At 34.6% G+C, this 11,417-nt stretch overlaps 1 protein-coding gene across 1 annotated transcript in view; it reads left to right on the top strand.

Annotated features, from left to right (window-relative positions):
• The first annotated feature begins 207 nt into the window (after positions 1–207).
• The window catches only part of RIOK2 (RIO kinase 2), a 20,135-nt gene continuing 8,925 nt past the window's right edge, over positions 208–11,417 (top strand). The window contains exons 1-6 of the mRNA XM_006913242.3: positions 208–397; positions 3,347–3,485; positions 4,250–4,366; positions 6,326–6,501; positions 8,289–8,377; positions 10,315–10,506. Of these exons, the coding sequence (XP_006913304.1) occupies positions 332–397; positions 3,347–3,485; positions 4,250–4,366; positions 6,326–6,501; positions 8,289–8,377; positions 10,315–10,506 (779 nt within the window). The 5' untranslated portion in view covers positions 208–331. The remainder of the gene's footprint in view (positions 398–3,346; positions 3,486–4,249; positions 4,367–6,325; positions 6,502–8,288; positions 8,378–10,314; positions 10,507–11,417) is intronic.

Raw genomic sequence — 11,417 nt, 5'->3', positions numbered from 1 at the left:
TTGCGTTCTTTAGGCAGTCGGTCCTGACAGATACGAAAAATAAAATGGCATCTTATAGCGAACGCTTACAGTCTGCTCAGTTACGTGAAAAAAAAAAACATTTTAAAAAATATTTTGCCTTTTCTGTACTATGTGCGTCATATGAAGATGTTTGCTTTTCCGTACCATTGAAAATTGTACTTCTATTTATTAACAAGGACCTGAAGTAAGGTACAGCGCATGCGCGAGCCACCCCAAGACCGTGAGGCACGTGACAGGCTGGAGTACTGACGTTCCTTGGCACTTCGGTTGCTGTGGAGGAAGAGGCTTCTGATCTCGGTCTTGGGCGGTCATGGGGAAGGTGAATGTGGCCAAGTTGCGTTACATGAGTCGGGATGACTTCAGAGTCCTGACAGCGGTAAGAAGTTCGCCGTTTCTCCCTGTTCTTTACCACTGCGCGTCTTCTTCCTGGAAGTTTACTGGGAGCTGGACGCTCTCTGGGTATTGGAACGCGGCTGAGGTTGGGAATGGGGCAAAGACCATAGAGTCGGAGTTTTAAGACTTTGTTCGGAAGCTTTTATTTTCTCCCAATACAGCAAAGTCCCCTCTTTTACTTTTCTTCCTTTCTTCCCTTCTCAAGAGCCACTCGCATCTCTGTGGCCGGGGAAGCTGGTCTGACCCTGGGCTACCGACCACCTGAGAAGGGTTTAAGGCTCATGAGGAGGATTAATTATAGCATTGCGTTCCCCAGTCACCGATTAGTCACAAAGCATTCCTTTAGTTTCTTTCAATCAACACATAGTTGTCAGATTTTTTAGTAACAATTTTAGGGACTTCAACGGGATACAGACAGACAAGGAAAACAGATCATCAAGTAAACGAATCAATAAATAAGGGTAACATCAGATAATGAGTACTATAAAGACATTAAGAAGGTTAACGGAATAGAAACCGTATATAGAGTGGGCGGGGGCATGAGTGCTATCTTTAAATTGTGTAGCCAGAAGACTGCCTGAGTGCAAGAATCTTGTCTGTTTTCTCTTGTAACCAAAGTTTCAAGGCCTTTTTAAAAAAGTTTCTGGCACTTGGTAAGTACTGAATAAATATTTGCTAAGTAAAAGAAAGAGGGGATAATAGCTGAATGAGAAGGAGCTGGCCCAGTTTAGTCCTTGGAAAGAGTTGGAAGCAAAGGAAACAGCAGTAGTAAGTACAAAGGCTTTGCAGCAGGAACAATTTTTGAAGAATGGAAAGACCAGTGTGGCTGGAGCATAATGAGCAAGAGGCTGAATGATTGGAGATGTAACTGGAAAAGGTGAGAGCCAGAGCTTGTGCTATAGAGCCTTGCAGGCCTAGTAAAGAATTTGGAATATATTCTAATGATAGGGGAACCACTGAATGTTTTTCAATCAGAGAAGTGACAAAAAGTGATTTTGTGATCTTAGTCTTACAGCACAAAAAGGAACACATAGCTTGGGCGTTTGCAGAATAAAACACTGAATTTATTTAGGAGCTATTTTCTTTTGATCATAAGGATTAAAATATCAAATGCAAATCTAGTATGAAATTTGGGAAGCACTATTCTTTCTCCTTCCATAGATTCTTCCATTCACCTGGACTTTAAATACCTACCGTCACTTCTGAAAGATATCTTCTTTCTCTGATTCCTCAACATATTCACTCATTCTTTAATGCCTTTGTCAGAAATAAGGCAGTCAAGAGAAAGCTGGTAGAGACAGAACAAAGCATGGAAGATGAGTTAAGATTAAAGTGTGAGGTTTTTGTTGGAGCATCAAAACGATGCCAAATTTATCTTTTAAAACTTTATCCCTGCAATATTTATTTTGTGAAGCTCACTAAGGAATAACCTACTCATTAAATATAACATTTTAGTCTCAGTTGAGTCTCACCAGCCTTGGTATTAGTGGCCACCTTTCCTTTATCCTTTCTTCCTTTTACTTCTCTGGCACCTCATATATCGATAATCATTCTGACTGGCTGCCTTAACTTTTCATTGTGAACTTCCCCCCAAATTCTGTCCCTCAACCCTCCTTTTTCTTTCATTGTCTCTTGCTTGACAAGCACATCCACTTCACAGCTTGTCTTCATCTCTTCTATTATATAATTGACAATTTTTCCTCTCTGTGATTTCATTCCTAAATATAGATCTGCCTTTCCAATTTTCCTTAAACAACATCATTTGAAGGACCTTCCAGCACCTCAAACTCAATGTGCCCAAATCAAATTCATTAACTTTGTCTACCTCCTTTCCCAAACTCCATTAAATAATTATTATTACTATTGTTTTAAAACCTGCCCTTCCTCTTCACTTCAGCTTTGACTCTTTATTTTGTTTTACCTGCCCACTTCTAATGCCAATCCCATACTACTTTCTAATGATCTTTAATTTCTTCCTTCCATTGCCACTACCTCTTCCCTGTTCCGGCTTTCATTTTCTCTGGCCTAGACTGTCATCTTCGTTCTCTAAAATACCACCTCCAGTTTTTGCCTTCTCTAAACCAGTTTGCATATTCCCACTGGATTAATGTCCTAAAAACATCTCTATTTATACATCTCCCTTGCCTAAACATCTTCAAAGATTTCTTCCATACAAAATCTAGAACTCCTTGGTCTACGTTTAAGGCTTTCCATATCTTACTCAAAAGCATTTTTCCAACCTTTTTTTCATGAACTTTATATGCCATTCTGTCTGAGCTACCACTGTACTAGCTCTTCCTGTGCTCTGTACTTTTTTGCATATGTGCCATGTCCAAATCTTTTTTATTGTCTGTTCCTGATATTCCTTTGTCTGCTTTTTCTATAAACTTGCATCTCTCAAAAGTCAATTTCAAGTGCTGCTTCTGCCTTGAAACTGATCCCTCAGACAGAAATATTCTTGTTCTGCCCTGGGCCACCTCTTTTTTAGCACTTATTATTTCTTACCTTCTAATAGAATTAGTTGCGTACATTTTATTTCCACAATTAGATAATAAATTCTCCATAGGTAGAGAGTATTTTTACATGCTTTTTTATTCTCCACTTATGATACTTTCTCGTTAAATACTTTCTTAATATCTTGAATATCTGTAGTTTATTTAAAGATATGTATTTGGATGTCAATAAATATTTTAGTGTTTACCATATGTCTGTAACTATGTTAAGCACTCACATTTCTTATCCTTGAAGTGCATAGAATTTATTAGAGAGATAGAATATGAATATTAGTGATTATATATTAAAAATATGTCCAAAGAAGGTAATAATTATGTCTCAGAATTGGTTGGGCAACTGCATGGTCAGAGAAGTTTGAAGTACTTAATTTCTTAGCAAGGTTTTGGTTATGATTACATAATGATTCCTTTAATTTCAGGTTGAAATGGGAATGAAGAACCATGAAATAGTTCCCTGCAGTTTGGTTGCTTCTATAGCCAGCCTTAAACATGGTGGCTGTAATAAAGTTTTAAGAGAATTAGTGAAACATAAACTCATAGCTTGGGAGCGTACCAAAAGTAAGTATTTGAGGCACCATTTGTGATTTTTCATGTAACTGGCTTCCCCCAGAGCAAGTGTTTTAAAAGGCATGAAGTAGAAGTTGCCAGACCCGGAAAGCACTAAGCCTAGAACTGACACAGCATACTTCTGCCATGTTCTATTGGTCAGAGCAATCACAGGGCCCACCCAGATCAAAGAGAGTGGAAAAATCATCCCTAATCCCTGATAAGGGATTAGCAAATTCCAGTTGCTTAAGAGCAAACAGAATTGAGGTTGATGCTGCTGTCTTTGGAAAATAAAATCTGCCACAAGACTCTCTAGAGCACTACTTCTCAAACCATTTGTGGTGAGGAATGAGTTTCTTTTTTTCAACCTATCACAGATCCATAATTTCAGAAATTTCAAAAATAAAAGTAATTACTAGAAAAAGGAAATAAACTGATAAAATGTAGACAGATTCCTTATTAGAGTTGAAGACAAAATAACTTGGTCAAATTGATATAAAGAGTTTTGAACTTAACCACTTCATTTGAGTTTCTGTATCTTGTCACAGACTAGTAATAACCATTTATAGACTAGCATCAGTCTGAGTCACACTTTGAGTAACACTGCTCTGGAGAAAAAATACAAATTATAGGAAGAAATACTAAACTTGTAAAACTGGGTAGCTAATCTTTCAGCCAAGATTTCCCATTTCTAAATTCTTCTCATGACTTGAACTGATGCGATTTGGTGGTACAATATAATTAAAATATGGTCTTTCTCATTTGCTTTTGTCTAGCTGTCCAGGGCTATCGGTTGACAAACGCAGGCTATGACTACCTAGCTTTGAAAACACTTTCTTCTAGACAGGTAGTTGAGTCTCTTGGAAACCAGATAGGTGTTGGCAAAGAATCTGGTAAGTGCTAACAGTACTATTAAATGTATTTTCTTTGCTTTAGTTTACATTCCCTTTGAGAAAGCATTCATCTTTTATTTTTTTATTTTTTCCAGCGGAACAATAAATTTAAAAGTTGTTGAGAAACAATACAGATTAAGAAATTACCCTTAGTGTAGTAGATTATTGTTTTGTTATAAGTCTATCGCTAAAAATTCAGCATACCAAGAATTAGTTTTCCTCTAATAACCAGAATCTTTGGCAAATATTTTATTTGCTCTTATTTTATATCTGATAAATTGCATGTTTGTAATAGTTAAAATGTGTAACAAGGAAGTACTAGAAAGCGAATATCTAAAATCCACAAACACATTTTTCCTTCACAGCATTATGATCAACAAGGCCAAATTAGATATGTGTAGAACACAGAAAAAAGCATTCTAAAACAGCACCAAATATCTGTGTATTTATTTTTCATGTGGAAGACAGAAATGAAGAATAGAAAACTATTTTCTTTATACTTTATGCCCTCTTATACACTTCTTTTTATCTTGTAAATTTATCCTGTGTAGTTATATTATTTATCTAAATTGAGGAAGCAAAATTAAATTTGGAATTAAAAGAATTATTAGGAAGCCTACTCCAAAGGAAGCTGCTACATATTTCAGATGGTTTGTATGTCTTTTGTTTTAATATCCAGATTATGGTGTATATTTAATAAGTAATAGAAGAGTGCTAAATATAGCAGTGTGTATGAAATGTGTAAAATGAGATAATGAAACACTTTTTGAGATATACTTCCTCTTAATTATTTTATGTCCAGTTTTTAGCAATTAAAAAAATAATGGCTTCTTTTTCTTTTTAAGAACTTTATTACATACAAAACAATAAATAGTACAAAAGGGAGTACAATAGAAAGAGAATCTTACCCCTAATCCAGGTCTCTTACCTCCTGTTATTACTTCCCAAAGCTATCACTGTTATTCGATGTCTTACATGTTCTTCTAGAAGTATACCATGTAAATATAAATATATAATGTACTGAGGATACATGTATACATTAGCATATCATTTTAATCACAGATGAAAGCCAACAGTACTTACTATTCTGCACCTTGATCTTTTCCCACCTGATACATCTCTCATATCATTTCATATCAGCACTGTCTTTCTCACAGTTGCTGAGTATTACATTGTATGAATGCTCCTTAATTGACCGGTCCCAGTTGTTACGGACATTTAAGTTACTTCCAGTCTTTTTTTTTTGTAAGTAATGTGGCGAACACTCTTACACAGGTGTCTCTGTGCAAATGTGTAAACAAATTTGTAAATACATTCTTAAAAATTGAATTATTAGGGCAAAAATTATGTTCACTTAAAATTTTGATATCACCAAATTTCCTTCCAAAAAGTTTGCACCAATTTATCATCCCGCCAATGTAAGAAACAGGCTGTTTCTTGATAGAAATATAATAAAGTTTCTTATGAATAGGATGTGTTCTAAATGTCAGTATTATAAATAGCAGCTTGTTTAATAGTTGGAATGCTTATGGGAAGATCTGCTCCATTATGATTATCGGATTATATTCTAACAACTGAAATTATTATTATTTATTAAAGCAATTAAAGAATTGAACTTCATGTTGTTGAAAAGGAAGATAACTATCATACCACTTCTCATACATATAGGGCACTGAGAAATAATTAGATGTTTTTCCACTATATTGAATGAAGCATTGAGTACCTCTGGAAGCAGTAACCTTTGACACATTACATCCCTGTTTTTTGTTTTTTCGTTTTTGTAGTAGATATTAATACGTCATCTTGTTTTGGGTTGTAATTAAAGAATTTTGCTGAATCGTAAGTAGTCCTGATTATTAGGAAAAATAAAATTTGATACAAATAAAGTCAGACAAAGTTAGAATTGTTTCATCTTATTGGCATAAAAATATAATGATCTTTTTAAAATCTTGGCTCTAGATATTTATATTGTTGCAAATGGAGAAGGGCAGCAATTTGCATTAAAGCTTCACAGACTAGGAAGAACCTCCTTTCGAAATCTGAAAAACAAGCGTGATTACCATAAACACAGGCATAACATGTCTTGGCTTTATTTATCTCGTCTCTCTGCCATGAAAGAATTTGCCTACATGAAGGTATTTTTTAAAATAATTTTTCATTTTTAACCAATTAATACATGTGACTTAAAGGTTATAGTGACAAGCATCAGTCTGTTGTCTCCTCATCTCTCTACCTTCAATCCCAATTCTTACAGTCTACTTTTTAACTCTGTTAATTCATTTTCCATTATTTGTTTTTCTGGTGATTTCTTTCTTTGTAAAGATATTTCGATTGTTATAAACATATAAAGGCAACATAAAATCTACAGTATTAACAAGATAAAGTAGCCTAAAATAGTAATGTAATTGCCTCACAAATATGTATGTGTTAATGTGTAATATGTATCTAAATTGTACATATGTACATAATTAAAAACATCAGATAATTTCCATTTGTAGAAACCTCGGTGTCTTAACTAGGTTAATTAGTATTTTTATTTCACATAATAGAAGATATGTCAATTTGCAAATTTATATGTATATTAGAAATAGCGAAAATCTTTAGTTTCTTGTCCAAAGAAGGTAGGAAATAGACAGCCTTTTAAAATCAGCCCTGTTAATAAATATATATTGAGTATCAGCTGTGTGCCTAACCACTGTATGAAGTACTGGCGTAGGATTGGGCATAGGAGCAGATACCAAAGAAATAACCAGTGGGTCTGTGCCTTAAAGTTGGGAGGATAACATGAACACAAAGCAAAGAACAGTTTAAAAATCAAATTATATATGTTAAGTTTAGAGAAACTTCTGTAGAGTAGAAGAATAGTTAATGAAAGCTTTCATGAAGTGAGAAAGAGTTGGGTAAAGTTACGAAGCATACATATGATTTGGCAGTAAAACTGTGTACTTTGCAGAGGAGCTACTTTGGGCAAAAATGAATGTGGGTGTGAGTCTTTTGTGTCTAGGTAATAGTCACTGAGGTGACTGTCCTGGCTGTACTCCAGAGTACTTACTGGAAAGAATATTAGGAAAATTAAGACAGATCAAGTGGATTAGAGAGTTTTGAATTTGTTTAGATTGAAATCAATATTTATAGCCATTGTAAATTTTAAAACAACACTGACATAAGCATCTTAGTTTACCGTTGGTACACAGAATAAAGGTTATGGTGGCAAGAGCTAGAACCATTGTTGGAGTAATCAGGTATAAATGACAAAGGCCTACTTAGAAATGGTAGTATTCCAAGTGGCAGAAGACAAATTAACATATTTTGAAGGAAGTAATAACACACTTTGTAAGCAATAGGATAGAAAAAGTTAAGCATAGCAGAAAAGATGGATATATGGATGATCTGAAGTAACCTACATTAAGTATGTTGGTCACATAATAGATTTATATTCTATATTGTGGTTTGATGAAAAGGTCAGTGCTCTATAAACTAAAATGCCTAATCTTTTATAATATTTCATTTTCTAACATACCAGAAGATAGAGTGCTTCAAAAATCACTATTTTCATTTTATTCTTTTTAAGCACACTCCAATAAATGGCAGAAACTTACAAAAGAGAAGAGGATATATCCTAAAGGCAAAAACTTTCACACTCATTTTTGTAACCCTAACACAGGGTATAATATTTAGTAAATGTTCAATAAATGAATGTTTGGTGAAAAAGTGAATTAAGTAAACTGGTTTAAAATTTTGTTTTTATGTACAGCTCATTTTATACTATAAATCAGCCATATATAAATAATCATGTGTTAACTGTAATTTTGTAAAGTCGTGTATGTTTTTCTTTTGGTCGTGGACAAATATATTTACTTTTACTGTTTCCTAAAAATTACTGACCTCTTCATTAGTTTATACCTTTTTTGCTATGTTTTAGGCATTGTATGAGAGGAAATTTCCAGTTCCAAAGCCGATTGATTATAATCGCCATGCAGTGGTCATGGAACTCATAAATGGCTATCCTCTGTAAGTATTATTCTTGAGCCATGGATCCTGGTAAATTAAGGTTCAGTTAAAAAAAAATTTTTTTAATTAAACAGAATATTGCTTCTGGGAGGTTAGAAATTAACACATAGCAGTAGACTCAAAGACAAATTGAAAATTCAGTTTCATTCTAACAGTATGTATTTTATAATCTCTGTGATTCATTCAACAAATATTAACAGTCTAGTATGTGCCAAGCACTGTGCCAGGCTCAGGAGTAAACAACAAAGTTTTTGCCCTCACAGAACTTACATTCTGATAGAAGGAAACATGCAGTAAATAGCTAAATAAAGATTTACATATCAGATGGTAGTAAATGCTGTGGATAAAAATAAAAGAAGATAAGGCCGGGGGAGGAGGGGGCTGCAGGAAAGACTGAGGTGGGTGTGGAAAGCTGCTATTTTACCTGCAGTGGTCAGGAAAAGTCTCATCAACAAGGTGGATTTTGAGCAGAATCCTGAAAGATGTCAGGGGAAACCATGCAGATATCGAAGAGAACATTCCAGGCAGAGGGAACAGCAAGTGCGTAATCCCTGGAATGGGAAAAGCGATGTCAGTGTGGCTGGAGCTGAATGAGTAAGAGAGAAATTATAAGAGATAAGATCAGAGAAGCAGCAGGGGACCAGGTAGGTCATTGAGGTTTTGTAGGCTATTACAAGGTCTTTTTAATTTTTTTAAATTATATTTCACATATGAATATTGTGTAAATTTAAGGTATATAATGTGTTGAATTGATACTTTTATATATTGTGATGTGATTGCCATTTTAGTGATATTTAGCACAGGACTTTTGATTGCGATAGGAGGCCATTGGAAGATTTTTGAACTGAGAAGAGACATGATCTGACTAATGTTTTATTAGTATCATTCTGGGTGCTGTATTAAGAACAGACTGAAAAGAGATAAGGACAGAATTAGGAAGACAAGTTAGGAGATTATTGTAATATCCAGTCAAGAGATAAGAGGGATAGATGTCAGGGTGTTGAAAAATGGTCAGATTCTGGATATGTTTTTCAGGAAGAATCAACATGATTTGTTTGGGATTGGACATTGATATGGACGAAGGTGTGAGTTGGTAACACCAGGTTTTGGACCTGAATGATGAATTAATTGGAGGGGATACAGTTGACATTTACAGAAATGGGAAAGACTGAAGGGCATTTTGAAGTTAGAGAGTGAGGCAAAATCAGAGGGTCAATTTGGGACATGGTAAATTTGAGATGCCTAGAAGTTCGAAGAACTCTAGGTTAAAGTCAGTCAGTATATATGTGGTGTTTAAAGCCATGAGCCTGAAGGAGATCACCAAGAATGATTTTAAATAAGAGGCCCTAGGATTAACCTTTGAGGAATTCCAAAATTTAAAGGTCAGGGAGAAGATAGAAAACTAGCAAAAGAGACTTAAGAAGGAATGATTAGTGTAGAAAGGGGTAGCCTAAAGAGTTGATATACAAGAGTCAAATGAAGGAAGCGATTCAATGAGGGGGAAGAGGTTAACTGACAGACCAAATATGATGAAGACTGAAAATTGACCATTGGACTTAGCAACATGAAAGTCATTGGTAATCTTGACAAGAGCTATTTTATTAGAACAAGGCGGATGAAGAAAGCATGTTCGAAATGGATTCATTAGTGTGGGAGGGAAAAAATTGGAGAAAGCACATGTAGAGGAATGTTGCTGTAAAGATCAAAGAAAGGATGTGGCAGTGCAAAAAGTATACAGAATCAAGGCAGGATGTGGATTTTTTTTTTTTTAATACAAGATGGGCGCTGTTATGTATATGCTGATAGAAATGAAGAGGAAACTGCTAGGGAGACAAGGAATGGAAAAAAATATATATATATATATACACACACACACACGCACATTAAAATGATAAATGAGTACAAATAACCTATTTTTATACTTAAAATACTTTCAGATGTCAGATACACCATGTTGAAGATCCTGCATCAGTATATGATGAAGCTATGGAACTAATTGTCAAACTTGGGAATCATGGACTGATACATGGAGATTTCAATGAATTCAATCTCATTTTGGATAAAGATGATCACATCACCATGATTGATTTTCCACAGATGGTTTCAACTTCTCATCCCAACGCTGAATGGTATATGCTAAACTGATTGTGAATGTGGGTGTGTTTATGTGTGGTGCATTCATTTTTTATTCATAATTTTCAACTTTGTAATATAGTCATTTGGGTCAATAACTGGTTTGAAGTGTCTTGCATTAATGATCTATAATTTCAGTTTTTTATTAAATGGTATCAAACTACTAACATTTTCTCCCTAAGAAAATCTTTTTGATTCCATTTTTAAAACATTCATTAAGCTTATGCTCTGTATGGGAAATCCGAAGAAACTGTGTGCTTTTATAAACCATCAAAACAATTTTAATAACTCATATCATCTGACAGACTTTCAAAAGTCAAATTTTCTTAGCAATGGAACCTTTTATTCAAAAAAAGTTTCAGGCGGAAGCCCAATTTTTAAAACAAACAAAAGCCTGCTCAGAAAAAGTAGGGACATGGAAAGAGGAACCCTAGATCCCCATCCTCTTTGCCTTTCCCCTTTTCTTGCTTTTCCATGGTTGCCTCCACAAGGGCTTCACCAAGCGTAATTTGATAATCTTGATGCCCTCAATAAAAGTGGATTTGTACTGGACTCAGTTGCTACCAGTAATTATCTCTCATGTCATTTTAGCTTTTATTTAATTTTTAGAAAATAATACACATAAAACCTCATCCCTGGCAAAGAGCAGAATTACTTTATTTACAGTGATAATCTTATTCCTCATATTATTTAGCCACTTAAACCAGGCAAGCTGTGAAATATGACAGGATATTTTCCTTTGTAGTCCATGATGCAGTTGAGCATAATCAAATTTAGGGTGTTTTTTCTCCACCTGTTCCAAGTTATACTGAGAAGTTTTCTCTCTTTCAGAAAGATAACTGTTACTACTTACATAATATAATATGAGCAAAGTTTGAGCTCAAACCAGTTTGTGTTCAATGAAGCT

Source organism: Pteropus alecto, unplaced genomic scaffold, assembly GCF_000325575.1.
Source record: "Pteropus alecto unplaced genomic scaffold, ASM32557v1 scaffold20, whole genome shotgun sequence".
In the NCBI taxonomy this organism is placed as follows: Eukaryota; Metazoa; Chordata; class Mammalia; order Chiroptera; family Pteropodidae; genus Pteropus; species Pteropus alecto.
This window is presented reverse-complemented; position numbering and strand designations above follow the sequence as displayed.